At 43.3% G+C, this 15,121-nt stretch overlaps 1 protein-coding gene across 1 annotated transcript in view; it reads right to left on the minus strand.

Moving 5' to 3' along the window:
• Window positions 1-15,121, minus strand: part of Xrra1 (X-ray radiation resistance associated 1) — a 75,032-nt gene that overhangs the window by 54,678 nt on the left and 5,233 nt on the right. Inside the window, exons 3-4 of the mRNA XM_052714181.1 lie at window positions 11,707-11,804; window positions 1,702-1,877 (exon numbers count right to left, since the gene is read on the minus strand). Coding sequence (XP_052570141.1) covers window positions 1,702-1,877; window positions 11,707-11,800 — 270 coding nt within the window. The 5' untranslated portion in view covers window positions 11,801-11,804. The remainder of the gene's footprint in view (window positions 1-1,701; window positions 1,878-11,706; window positions 11,805-15,121) is intronic.

The raw sequence follows: 15,121 nt of genomic DNA on the forward strand, positions 1-15,121 counted from the left end.
TACCCAAAGCAGCAATAGAGGTAACAAACCATGCCAATTAAATGTGGGGACAGTCACCCTCTCACAACTGCTGGAAATTCGAGGATGTGGAAACAGGGACGTTCAGTACCTCAGAATCTTAACAATTAACTTTATTCTCTATATCTGGCTGCTTGCCTATATGTATGTCTGTGTACCACCTGTGTGCCTGATACCTGTGGAAACAAGAAGAGGGTTTCAGATCCCCTGGAGGTGAAGTTACAGGTGTCTTAAACTTCTATGTGGGTGCTGGAATTGAACCTGGGTCCTCTGGAAGAGCAGCCAATGCTCTCAACCACTGAGCCATCTCTCCAGGCCTCAAGTCCCCCATTTAAAATGGTGTTGTATTTGTTAACAACCTATGTATCTCCTCCTATATACTTCAAACCATAACTGGGTTATTGATGGTACCTAATACAGTACAAATAAAATGTAAATAGTTGTTTGACCATATGGTTTAGGGAATAGAAATATACAAGTATGCACATGCATAGTACAGAGAAAAGTTTTTGCTTTATTTTTCAAACATTTCAATTTGTGGTTCTTTGAATCTGTGGATAAAGAATACTGGATATGCAGGGTCAACTGTAATGGAATGAGGAAAAAGAGCACTGTGGAGTGATGTGGTCTGTCCCACCACAGTACTGCTGCTCATTCCTCTGGACTCCAATGAGGAGTGGTCATGATAGTCAAACAAGCCTCACAGGCTCTGCAAAAACCTTTGGCTGCTCAAGGGAGGTGGAGCCAAGCACGTTCTCCTGCAAACTCTGAAACACATCTCCTGGGACTCACAAGCAGAATGTGGAAATGAGTGAGGCTGCCGGAGTTCTTCTTGGGGAGCAGTGAGAACCACACTACCCATTCATATTAATTTACAAAATCCATCTTGCTGGGCAAAGCTACTGAAGCATTGTGTAGACAGATGTGAAACCACCTGGCTGGTCTCCAACCCAGCACCCCAGCTCTCTCCAGAGAGACTGCCTCAGGCCTGGCTGGAGCAATCCCATGAGCTCCTCCTGCTTCCAGGCACATGCTAAAACCAAAGGACCAAGGCTGGGGAGAGCAGGACCTCCAGTCCCACTGGCTCCCACCCCAGAGCAGAGAGCATGGCACACAGGAATCTCTTGCTCCTCCTCAGCACTGACATGCGATCCCCAGTTTACCCTTTATTTCTGAAACACTCTTACCTCTCCAACTCACATAAGACTTTGCACTTTTTTCTCTTGGAGCCAGGCCCTTACTATGTAGATTCACAGAGATCCACCTACCTCTGTTTCCCAAGTACAAGGATTAAAGGTGTGTGCCACCATATCTGGCCATTTTACATGATATAAAGGTACTAGAGTCAGGGTTCTAATCCTGGTCATCCATTTATTGGCTGTATGGGGGACGCCCCGTCTACCAGTGGCAACAATATAATTAAGATGGCAATACTGGGCCTATGTCACAGGGAGTATGTAAAGGCTTCACGGGTTAAAGGAAATTTCCGGAGTTCTCTCATCATCAGCCACACTCAATTTGCCACCATCAATCTCATAGCTTAGAGTGGGACAGGAGTAGTGGTACCTGGGCAAGACAAGTCCTTGTCCCTAGTCAGACAAGGGCATGGAAGGGGGTCCTCATTCCTCCTTCTCTCTCCCTTAGCTAATGCCGCCAGATCCTCAGGAATGCATTTACTCTCACCAGAAAAGCCCGGTCCAAGACGTGTCCAATAACGTCTGCCTGGCTCTCCCGCCGAGATGCTTTCTTCAACCCAGTCTCGAAAGAAACCTTCTTCAGGTTTTCCTGGCCTTCAGTGGATGCCTTAGCCACACCTTTCTTCATGCTACCTTTCCGAGCCACTAACCAGTGTCCCCGGCCTGTGGGGAAGATTGGAACAATGAGAAGGGCCAAATTCCTCCCAAGTTGAGTGTGTGAATATGGTTATTTATCTTTAATTCTAAAACCCCAATAGCTCCTGAGTACTCACCACTGCTGGAGGGTATCTGTGTACATGTCTCATTTAAGCAGTCGCTAAGCTCAGTGAGGGATATGCTATAGATAAAAAATGTTTATAATGGAAAAGATGCGATGGCTGCCCAATTCCTCCCTTTTTCTCCAAATGAGTGCCTCCTAAGTCTATTGCTTGATTAAGAGACAAAATTGGGGTGGGGTGGTGGTGGTGGTGCACACCTTTAATCCCAGTACTCGTGAGGCAGAGCCAGGTGGATCTCTGTGAGTTTGAGGCCAGCCTGGTCTACAGAGCAAAATTACACAGAGAAAGCCTGTCTCGAAAAACCAAGAAAAAAAAAGAGCTAGTTAGAAACAAGCCTAAGCTATCAGCCAAGCTTTCATAATTAATAAGAAGTCTCCATGTGGTTATTTGGGAGCTGGCTAGTGGGGGGACAAAAAATGTCCGGCTACAAATGTCACCCAATATCTGGGCACATATTTCTACATGAGACCTAAGGAAGCTTTTAAAAAAAAGGTTTGGAACATGGAGTCAAATGCCACCGCCACTTCTTGGGTAGGCTCAGTGCTAGTAGCATATAGAGATACAGCTCTTTTAAGAGGCCCTGCTACTGAGCACTTGAATGGGGTTCATGAGCAGAGGGTGGTGCTCTTGGTGGCATGAGACTAGGTAGAAACACCTACAGCAGCATGGACCCAGAAACTCCCCAGAGCTGGGGTGGTAAACATGGCTCCCTCCTGTACCTCCACCGTGAGGCTAAGCTCTCAGGGAACTAAGGATGGGGGTGTGTGGAACTAGTCACCAGCACTCCATGAGCTAAGCTGCTTGGAAGTTTAAGATTTTGCTCATGCAGACAGAAAAGGTTACAGATATGCAAAAAAGCCGGTTTAGGCATGAAAAAAAAATCTCTAAACAGATTACAGTGTGTTTAACAATGTGTGTAGGCTTAAGAAAAAAAGAAAACGGGTATAGATAGTCATAAAAAAATGAAATAAAATAATAGTTTAAAATAATAGAGTAAAGTCTTTAAAGAAAGAGTAAAATCTGGGCGGTGGTGGTGCACACCTTTAATCCCAGAACTCAGAAGGCAGAGGCAGGCAGATCTCTGTGAGTTCAAGGCCAGCCTGGTCTACAGAACTAGCTCCAGGACAGAGAAACCCTGTCTCAAAAAGCCATTTTAAAAAAAGAGTAAAGTTATATAAAAAAAGAATAAGCCATGTAGAGATGAGAAATACACAGGGAGCATGGGATCCTCTATGTTATTGTGTTCTCTTTGAATGCTTTGATTGCTGGTAAGACATGAGATTATGAAAGGGACTACTGAAATAAACTAGCCTAAAAACTTTAAAAATGCCTTAACTTTAAAATGGAACTAAAAAAATGTATTACTTTGGAGAAGAGGTTATGCTTTTGTTTCCACAGAAAACAAAAGGCTGTGGATTCATTCATGGTTGATGGAGATCAGATTTGACCAGGGAAGATGCCCTGAAAATCCTGACTACAGACATAAATAAATAAACCTAAAAAAAAAAAAAAACTACAATGCAGGTGACATATATTTTACCTGCTCAAACATAAAACAAACAATCATCTTTGGCTGGCTTGTGTACAGTGCACAGTTCATAGTTGTTTTAATGCAGATATGTATGTTACCTTAGAAAGTTTATGTATTTTCAGAGCAAGGGGACTAAACACCAACGAAAATGGGTAGCTCAGGTGATCCAGCCTCTCAGAATGCCTCTGTTGCAGCTTCCTCAGAGTTCTGCATCCAGAACAGCTTCAAGGCTGCTGGCTCAGATGGTCCAGCCTCAGAGACTATCCAGCTAAGACTTCAGATAAGCCCTACATTTTACCATTGCACAGAGACTGGACAACAAATAATACAGCTAACTCTCCCAGAACTTGACCATTATCCCAATTTTTGCAGGGTCTCCTAAAGATGCCTGCACTCCCAGACAACAGAAAGCAGTCTAGAGAACATTCCCAAGAGGTGGGGTGGATGGCTTTTGGTCATTCAATGGGTTATAGATATTTGTCATCATTTAGGGAGGGGGTGGTTACAAATTGTAATTGTCATGGTTAGAGAAAAAGCTAAATAAAGGAGATTAGATTCAAGGATCTCTTTCAGAAGAGAAAAAGGGGGGAATACAGTATAAAAATTATGAGATAAAAGGGTGTATTATTGAGTCTACTTTGAGCAACCACTAGTCTCAAATAGTTTACATTGGTATGGATTTTTGTTTATTGATACAAATTTAAAGTTATTCTTGTTATATTACATATGTTTCTATTCTTGTTTAAGGTATTGTATCTATACAGCTCATTTAAAAGGGTTATGTACAGTTTTAGCTTTTGAAAACTATTTAGGATAATAAGTACAGGTTAGTAGTCATCTATAACTATCAAACTTATAGTCATGTTAGCTATGTTTTTCAAGATCATACAGAGATATATTTTAGAAAGACAGGTGATCTTCAAACACTTCAAAGACCTACAGAATATGGCATTATCAGCCAAGCTTTCATAATTAATAAGTCTCTGTGTGTTTATTTGGGAGTTGGCTAGGTGGTACAGAAAAAGTCCAACTACAATTTCCCACTCCTGCCATGAGTCAGGCAGTTTGGTACCCCACCACCAAAGGCTGCTCCATCTAGGTCATAGACTTTAGTGCTCATTGACTCCCTCTTCATATTCCTGATTCCTGGAGATAGCAGTCTGAGTTGGTGTGAAAACTCAAAGTGGCCAAGAGGAAAGTCCCAGACATGCCAGGAGATCAATGTGAGATGAGGCTGGAGGGATCAGGAGAGGCAGACCATAAAAGTACTGAAACTGGATGGAGCCTGGTAATGGTATAGGCTTTTAGCAGCAAGAGGGCGATCAAGGGAGTACTTTTTGCTTTGTTTTTCTTTATAACTTTTCATTTTGAGATAATTTTAGACTTCCAGAAGAGTTGCAAAAATGGTGTAAATTGCCACACAGCCTTTACCCAGCTTCCTTAATGTTCTGTTCTCATCTTACATAACAGCCACACAATTACTGATCCTGGGCAATTAGCATTGATGCAACATCAGCTACTAATGTTAGCCCTTCTTTGAAGTTTGCCAGTTTCCCGACTAATGCCTTCCTCCCGTCCCAGGATCCAGGCCAGGATCTCACATCACATTCAGATGGCATGGCTCCTTAGTCTGCTCCAACTGGTGAGATGGTTTTCCACTCTTCTCTTTCCTTCTGCAGACTTGACATTGTGAAGGGTTTTTGTCAGTGAAATATTAAATATTAAAGTATTTAAAATAAAATATCCCCCAGTGTGAACTTTTCTGATGCTGTCCCCTGTTCAGACTGAGGCTTTGAACTTGGCAAGCTACCACAAAAGCAAGCTGTGCCTTTCTCTGTGTATCATTTCAGGGAACTCATGAAATCATTATGCTTTATTCCTAGTGGTGGTAACTTGTTTGGGGAACAGGTTCTTACTATGCAGCCCAGGCTGCCCTCAAACTCACAATCCTCCTGCCCCAACCTCCTGGGTGCTGGGGTTTTAGGAGTGTACTATTATACAACACATTGACACTACAATGTCTATTTGATGTGTGTATGGTATACACATGAATGATACATGAGTGCATGTGTGCAGCTGTGCACGTAGAAGCCAGAGAAACATGAGGTGTCTCTGCCACTCTCTATCTTGTTCCCTCGAAGCAGAGTGTCTCGTTGAATTGGAAGCTCAACATTTTAGCTATGTTGGCCAGCAAACCCCAGCAATCTTCTTGTCTTTACCCCAGTTCTGGGGTGACAGGCATATATGGCCACACTACCCAGTTTTTACATGGATGCTGGGAATGGGTCCTCATTATTGCCTCAAGTTTTCTCTGCTGAGCCACCTCTCCAGCCCTACAGTGCTAATTTTGATCACTCATTCAAAGTTGGGTCTGCTTGATTTCACTACTGAAGAGTTCCTATTTTTAACCTTTGTTATTAATAACTATACCTGGAAGGTTGTTCAAATGTCTTGTTTCTCATACTTTTACCCATTTTTTTCTAGCATCCCAAATTGCTATGTGTCAGCTTTACTGTATTATAATATGCAATTGTTCAGACACTATGTTGCTGTGATAGTACTTTGTAGTTTTAATTAGTATCTAGGATGAGGTGATGTTAGTCGCCCTACCTCACTTGGTTAGCTGAAAAACTTAAGAAGCAAAAACAGACTTCTTAGAAGAAAAAGAAGTCCTGCTTCAAGACCGCAATGTGGCCAGGGGTGGTGGGAGGTGGGGTGGGGGGGTGGGTTTCGAGGCATGGTGGCACATACCTTTTATCCCAGCATTTCAAGGCAGAGGCAGGTAGATCTCTGTGAGTTCAAGACCAACCTGTCTACATAGTGAGTTCCAGGACAGCCAGGGCTACCTCAAGAGACTCTGTTTCAAAAAAAAAGACAATGGGCTGAGATATAGCTCAATGGTAGAACACCTGCCTGCTGGGGATGTCTTTCTGTATGCTGTGTATGTGTGTCACTCTGATTTGGTTGATAAATAAAATGCTGATTGGCCAGTAGCCAGGCAGGAAGTATAGTATAGGCAGGATAAGCAGAGAGGAGAATTCTGGAAAGAGGAAGCCGAGTCAGCAGATGCCAGCCTGCTGCCCAAGCAACAACATGCCAGCAGATCGGTAAGCCACAGAACACGTGGCAAAACATAGATTAATTCAAATGGGTTCATTTAAGATATAAGAGCTAGCTACCAAAAGGCTTGAGCCATGGCCATGTAGTTATAATTAATATAAGCCTCTATGTGTTTACTTGGGTCTGAGCAGCTGCAGACTGGGTAGGACACAGAAAAACTTCAGTTACACTTGGCAACTTGTGCAAAGCACTGGGCTTCATACTCACCATCAGGAAACAAAACAAAACAAACAAAAAACCTACTTCAAAATCAGCTCTTCCTCAAGGGTTATCCCAGCCTCTGAAGTCACATAAGACAATTCCTATTCTATCTATCCACCTGCTCTATCTATCTATCTATCTATCTATCTATCTATCTATCTATCTACTTACCTACCTACCTATCATGTATCAATCTATCTATCTATCCATCTATTCATCCATTTACCTATCTTCTACTAGACTTACTTCTTTAAAGAATCTTGACTGAAATATTATCTATAAGTGGGTTTTATCTGCAAAAAATATTACTGTGATATTTGATTAGTGATTTTATATATCCCTCATGTCTTCTGTATTCATTAATGAGATTTTTACCACAAGGAAAAGCTGTTTCTTCTCTCCCACTAATTTATTGACTTAAATGTTTATTTATATCATTATGGGCTCATGAATATTTATTGCATGGTTTACAACCCAATCCTACCATTATTTATTTCCCTGTTTAGGCTGTCCCAGATTTGGCTCTGTCATCTGGCTACTGTGTCCTTTCAAGCTGCCCTTAATGTTTTTCTAAGCACTTCTTGGCTTTCTGGTACCACAAGATGTTCAAGCCTAATCTGAAATCTTTTTTCCTTGCCTCAGACCTGTGAACATCTATTTTTGGGAGAGGTCTTACTCCTCTCATTGGATAATGATATTTAGAAACCAAGATCCAGGCAACAAGTATATTCTTTTCACTATTGATACTTCTTTGCTCTCAGTGAATATGTATACCAACACATGCAGATATGCTCCACTCTCCTCCCTCCTGTGTGTGTGTGTGTGTGTGTGTGTGTGTGTGTGTGTGTGTGTGTGTGTGTGAAAGAAGAGACATGGGTCGGGGAGGAAAGATTGAGTGAGTGAGAGAAATCATAAATCCATATTGGTAGGTGCTGTAGAGCAGTGGTTCTCAACCTGTGGGTCACAACCCTTTTGGGGGTCAAATGACCTTTTCACAGGGGTCACATATCAGATAACCTGCATATCAGATATTTATATTATGATTCTTAACAGTAGCAAAATTATAGTTATGAAATACCAATGAAAATAATTTTATGGTTGGGGGGGTCACCATGACATGGGGAACTGTATTAAAGGGTCACAGCATTAGGAAGGTTGAGAACCACTGGTTTAGAGGATTTAAATAAGTAGGTGGCCAGGAATGATGCTTAGGTAAAAAATGAAATCACCGTGGAGAAGCAGGGAGCACAGAGTTGGGATGTAGCTCTGTGGTAAAGCCCTGGTCTGGCATGTGTAAGGCCCTGTGATCCATCCCTAGTTACTATGTCCCTCAAAAAATTAAAGAATAGACCAGAGAAGAGCCAATCCTATATATTCTATGGTCCCCTTTATTCAAGTGTGTGTGTGTGTGTGTGTGTGTGTGTGTGTGTGTGTGTGTGTGCATGTTTCCAGTTGCTGGTACTCAAACTATGGCCTAAAAATATTAAGTGGAAAATTCCAGAAATAAAGAATAATTTTAAATAACTTATTCATTGCAGCATATTGATATAATTATTCTATTTACTCTTAGATAACTAGAACAGTTTTAACTCTGTATGTTAATCTCATACTATTTATAATTTATAAGTTAAACCTTATCAGGTCTTTATTCATGAGACAATACAGTATATACATGTCTATATGTATGCATACACACATACACACATATGGTTTACATTACATACTTAGAGTAGAGTGGGCAACACGTCACAAACCCAGGGATTAAAGAAGGTGTACTTCTCTCTTGACCTACCCATCCAAAGCAACAGACCTACCTGATTTCTAGACAGTGCTCCATTTAGAAGCTGTGCTCAGTCTAGAAGTTCCTGCTCCAGAGGAGTTTTTAACTAGATCAATATTTGAAAAACTACCCGAGAAGTATTAGTGCTTTCATTTAGGGGCTGAACAGAAATGATTACTCATCTAATCAGAGAAATGGGAAGAAAGATACATAACAGACTATGGAGTCATAAGGTGGCTTGTTGAAAAACGGTGGGAGAAGAGTAGGGCTTCATGGATTTGAAGACTCTGGATGACTGGAATGGAGGCTGGAATACTAGAGGCAGATCAAAAAGCTTTGTGAAAAGAGCACCCTGAAAAGAAAGGAACATGAATAAAGGAAAGGGACTGTGGCAGAGACTAAGCATAGGTTAGACTGTGAGTGACATGTGCCTCTAAAGGTGTCAGCAATGAGAGGCTACTGAACAGAAGGCACTGTGGTGACACATTGTGTACCCTAATAAAATCTGCCTGAAGATCAGAGGACAGAACAAGCCACTAGATTAAACATAGAGGCCGGACAGTGGTGGCACACACCTTGAATCCTAGCACTCGGGAGGCTATGGTGATATTTTATTTGTATTAAAATGTTATTTGTATGTTAATAAAGTTGCCCCAGGGGTCAGAGCTATTAGCAAGCCATAGGAAAGCAGGGCAGTGGTGGTGTACGCTTGTAATCCCAGCACTTGGTAGGCAGAGCTTGGTAAGTCTCTGTGTGTTCAGGGATACAGCCATTATTGGATACACATGCCTTTAATCTCAATACAAATCATGGAAAACCTGGAGGCCTATACAGACAGGCCGTGAGGAGGCGGTCATGTGGTTGGGTTTACAACCAATGAGAAGGCAGGACAGGAACTCTATATAAAGACTTTAACACAGGGGTAGCTCTGGTTCGGAGAGGTAGGACCACTGCAGGAGGAAGGGTAAGGTTTTAGCTCTTAGCTCTGACCTCTTGGCTTTCTTCTTTGCATTGGTTCTGTGTTTCTTATTTAATAAGAAGGTTGGTTACATCTACATTTGGCGCCCAACGTGGGGCAAGAGTTTCCACCTAAAACCTGAAAAAAAAAGATTCTAAAATGGAACTAAAAACAGTTCCTAATTGTCTCTCTCAAATGAGTGGCAGCTGCTGGTTTGAGCTACTAGTGGGTTCCTAGCGTGCATGCTCAACCTGCAGTATGGCAGGAATGAGGCCTCTGCAAGTGGCACATTAAGCTGCGTGGTGGATTTAGCCTTTCCTAGAACAAAACAAAAAAAGAGGTTTCTGGGCTACACGCTGCTTGGATAAAAGCATAGACCCACAATAGCTCCCAGAGCTGGCGGTAAACTACCACTGCCATGTTGGGAAGCTGAGATGGGCAGAGCCAGCAGCCACAGCTGCTGCAGCTTAAAGCAATAGATTCACAATAAGACAGATTCAGGTGTAATAGTTTACAATGTGTGTAAATATGTAAGTAGTCTTGAAAGAGAAAGAAAAAGGAATATATACAGTTATATAAAGAAATAAATAGTTTTTAAAAATAAAGTCTTTATAGAGACAGTAAAGGTAGTATAAAAATAAGCCACGTAAAAATGGATATTACACAGAGAATCTGGATTGTGTTGTCTTTGGGATTTTTAACTGCAGAAAAACATTTGATTGTGAAAGCTGTTGAGTTATGCCAAAATGTATATTTTAAAGGTACCTTGACTTCAAAATTTGGATATAAGGATATGTTGCTTTGGAAAGGAGACTCTGCTTTTGTTCCCACAGAAAGCCAAAGGTTATGGATTTGTTCAAGATTAAGATACATCAGGTTTGACCAGCCAAGACCCCCTGAAAGGTCTCTGATGACACCATGGCCCAGATGATCCAACATCCAGAATGGTTTCAAGGCAACTGGCTCAGACAATACAGCCTCATGGACTATTCCATATCCTAAAATTTTCTTTGTATCCCCATAAGATACAGCACCCCCCTCCAGCAGGAAGTAGTAAGAGAAGCTACGCCCAAATTCCCAAATTATATGTAATTTTACTTTGTTAAGGTTAAAACCTTCCTTTTTGAAAAAAAAAAGGGGAAGTGCTGTGGGATGTTCTATATGACAAATGTGTTGCTGATTAGTCAATAAATAAAACACTGATTGGCCATTGGCTAGGCACAAGGAGGAGAATAAAGCTGGGAAGTGGAAGGCTGAGTCAGAGAGACATTGCCAGCCACCACGATGAGAAACAGCATGTGAAGATGCTGGTAAGCCACGAGCCATGTGGCAAGGTATAGATTAATGGAAATGGATTAATTTAAGCTGTAAGAACAGTTAGTAAGAAGCCTGTCACGGCCATACAGTTTGTAACCAATATAAGTCTCTGTGTTTACTTGGTTGGGTCTGAGCGGCTGTGGGACTGGCAGGTGATAGAGATTTGTCCTGACTGTGGGCCAGGCAGGAAAACTCTAGCTACAGGAGGCTGAGATCCATCTGGATCTCTGTGAGTTTAAAGCCACCCTGGACTCCATTAGATTGACTTGGTCTAGGAGAGAAACAAAGCCAGACAGTGGTGGCACACAACTTGAATCCCAGTACTTGGGAGTCACACGCCTTTAATCCCAGCACTTGAGATCTCACACCTTTAATCCCGGTATTTGGGAAACAACACACCATTAATCCCAGCACTAGGAAGGAAGTGATGGCTGGGTGGAGAAAGGTATATATGGTGTGAGGAGACAGGAACTGAGGCCTTTTCGGCTGAGGAAGTCCTTTTGGCTAGAGGAGTCCTAGAGGTAAGACATGGCAGTGGCTTGTTCCTTTGTCTCTCTGATCTTTCAGCATTTACCTCAATACCTGGCTCCGGGTTTGTTTGTTTGTTTTTTATTAAAAGACCAATTTAGAGTTCGAGTAACAAGGCACTGTGGTTAAAAGCACACTGCAGAAGGTCCAATAGGGCTGCTTCAAAAAGAGGGATGAGAGGGACAGGACTGAGTGACACAGAAGAAAAGGAGGAAAACTGTGCAAGGCAGGAAGGAGCTGGGTGTGGAGAAAAGGCAGCAATCTGAGACTCATCTCACCTTCTTCCGGCATCCGAAGGAGACTTTTGGCTGGAAAGCAGTTGTTGAGGCAAGGCTTGCCATTGTCCATTTTGTACATTCCTGAAGACATCATCTCCCTGAGAGACAGCAAGGACAGTGGGATGTCAGAAGGGTGGAAAGGCACAGGGCAGCCCTCCCCAGTGCCATTCCTGAGCCCACCTGATCTTAGACCACTGTGTTCTGTACACCCTACCTCTGAGGACCAAGGGGCTCTGCTTCAGCAATGGGGATGCTGTGAAGAGAGCAGGGGGGTGGGCAGGACCTGGGCTTTCCAGTTCAAACTAGTCGTAACTCAGCAGAATACTAGCTTAGGCTCACACAGCCCTGATGTGAAGGCCGGCTCTGTCTTTCCTTGCTGTGTGACTATGCATATTCCTCTACTCCTCTGAACTCCAGGGTCCCCCTGTGGGGGCAATGTTCCTACCTTAACAGAGGGATGAGTGGATGGAATGAGAAGGGCTGTTGTCTTTGTTTTAACAGAGTTCAGAGAAAGGGGGCTCACATTTTAGGAGAAGTGATGAGCAAACCAAGTTTGGACTGGATAAATCTGGTTTGAGGTGTAAAGTGAGTTTACTGATGGAGAGGAGAATAAACAGTCCAAACACAAAGAGCCACAGGACTGAGGGTATCATGGTACACAAGAAGAAATGGTCAGACCCAGGAAGGGGCAGGCTGTGCATTTGAGACTCCCACAGTAAGGTTTGACAGGAAGATAGTGCCTGCTTCTGAAGGGTGTTTGCTATGAGGATCGGGAGGCTGTGGTTTCATACTGTGTTTCATACTTCCTCCTAGTTAGTCAGTCAGTGACTAGGAGACAAAGCCAAGAGCTGAGTTTTACACAAGCCATGACCGGAGCTGTGCTTGAGAAAGGGAGGTCTGACAAAATGGTTCCAGTAGATGAGACTGGCAATGGGGACTGCTGTAGGGAGTACTGTACCAAACTAGTGTGAGCTATGAGGGCCCATGTAACACAGAGGAACCAGACAAAGACAAAGCTCAAAGGAAGGAGCGGGGAGCAAAAGGGGGAAGGCACAACACAAAAGCCAAAAACAGAAACAAGACCAGAAACCAGGTGTAGAGAGGTGAACAGGAAGGTGGAGGATGCCCAGGGAGCTGTCAGATAAGCCAAGGGACCCCAAGGCTTAGGAAAGCATCAGAGAGGAGGAGCTGAGAAGTCAGGTAAGGGTACCACCTAAAACAGACCTTGAGGAACTGACGTCAGCATCCAGGGAAGGGCAAAACTAAATCCTGACCTATGGAAGAGTGGAGAAAGGGAGGCAGGCAAGCAGTAGCACAGTCTAGAGGAAGCAGCCAGCAGGGCCGGGACTTGGGGGTGTGGGGTGTGGGGACTGTCAAGGGATGTACTCTCTGGCCCACACAGTGGACAAAGGCAAGGCTTTTGCTCTAGTCCCAGCCTTGGAGGGCAGTCACTACAAAGCATGGACTCTGGATGGTTCAAATGCTAGTGAGAATGCTTTGGACACTTTATTTAAGTTATTTAATATTTCACCACACTGCCTCAGTTTCTCCCTCTGTGAAATGTAGACAGTGAGTGAACCTCTTCTATGGAACTATTTTAATGATCAAATGAGAAAATGCTTGCGGATGGGCTTAGGAGTGGAACCAGCACCTGGTTGGCACACATTGGTCATGTTCTATGATGACCATGGTTAACAGGATGAGAAAGACTCAGCTATATTATCACCAAGAGGAAGGAGCAGGTTCAAGGAGGAGGGAATGATGAGAGAGAAGGGTGGCCTTACCCTCTCTGGGAGCGATCAGGAGGGAGGGTATGCCCAGCCCAGGGGAGGGGTTCCTCCACTGAAGGGAGGAAGAGACAGGGAAGGAAGGCTCCTTCAGGGATCCCAGCTGTGATAGGGAAGACATTTCACATATTCTGACTGGCCCATCTCTCTACCACCTAAGGAATAAAAAGAACACAAAGGAAATGATCTTTCACTTCCTGTCGGCTGTACATGTATGTGCATGAACATATACAGACAGAAATGTATGTACAAGCATGTATACAAACAGAAGTTGGAAGTGGATATGGTTCTGCCTCCAGGGTCTGACTTGGTTTTTTTTTTGTTAAAGTCAAATTGTGGCTGTATTCAGAATAATTCTTTGAAAGAGGAACTACCCCTAATTACAGTTAAATTTATCACCTGTTACTCAGGAAACAGGAAGTTAAAGAGCTTGCAGAGTTCAGGAAAGATGAAGATAAACTGGCTGCCCAGCATGTGCAAGAACTTGAGCTCCATCCTTAGCAACGTGCGCGCGCGCGCGCGCGCGCACACACACACACACACACACACACACACACACACACATTTATCATCTGTATGTTTAAGTCTTTGTCAGAATCTGATGTCAAACCTTGCATAAATCAACATAAGTGGCCAAGCATTGCAAATCCGTGTCTTTACAGGAGATGGGAGGCTGTGGGAGTGGAGTGGGTGAAAGAAGCTGGATACCAGAGAGACAGTGGGGAAGGGGAGGATATGTATGTGAGCTGACGTGTGCCTGCAGGAGCAGCTCCTACTCAGCCCTCCCCAATCGCTGCCAAGTAGAAATCTCAGGCAATGTTGCCAGATCTTCCCATCTTTTTTTTCAAGCGAGATCTGCTGCTTTTTGTATGAAATCTGGTTATTTAAGCAGGAGAAACTCATCTGTCATTTTGAAACAATGTGCAGGCCAAACCAAACACATCTGGGAAGATAGTCAACTCCAAGGCTACTGTTGGTTTTCTGTGATGAAAATTCTTTGGCTTTCATAGTAAAAGATTTCTTTACTTTTCATAAAGTAAGAAATCCTATTCAAAACCAAACCAAACCGGAAAACTATTACTTAGCTTTGCCAATTCAACAACAAACATTCGCTGCTGCCTGGAAATGTATTGGGGACTACACTGCAGTCTGGTCCCTGGGCCTTGCTTCTTGTCCTCTACTTCTATTGGTCACTGTAGCAGAATTCCAGCTCATACTGTTGTAGCAGCCTACTCTTCACATGGCTTTCGTTCACCCTCTCATCATACCTAGACTGCCGCCACCCACGCTCTTCTGACTGGACTCCTGAGAACACCATGGGCACCTATCATTTCTGTTTGTTTAGCTGCATGTTGTTTTTGTTGTGCTGTGCTGTAACCCAAAGCCTCAAACACACTGGGTAGGTGTTCTGCTCTGAGCCCAAGGGCCCTGGGCCTGCTCTCCATGGTCCTTAGCATCTGTGCCCTGATCTTTCCAGGCTAGCCAGTCCTGGGCATTCAGCTTTACAAGGCTATATTGTAACCACTGTTTCCAGCTTTGTGCTTAGTGTTGCTTCAGCATAAAATACCCATTTTTACCCTGTCTACCTGGTCGATCTCATCCATTAAAATTCAGTAGTGGCCCTCCTC

The sequence above is a fragment of the Peromyscus californicus genome, unplaced genomic scaffold (assembly GCF_007827085.1).
Source record: "Peromyscus californicus insignis strain IS unplaced genomic scaffold, ASM782708v3 Scaffold_4__1_contigs__length_199733344, whole genome shotgun sequence".
NCBI lineage: Eukaryota > Metazoa > Chordata > Mammalia > Rodentia > Cricetidae > Peromyscus > Peromyscus californicus.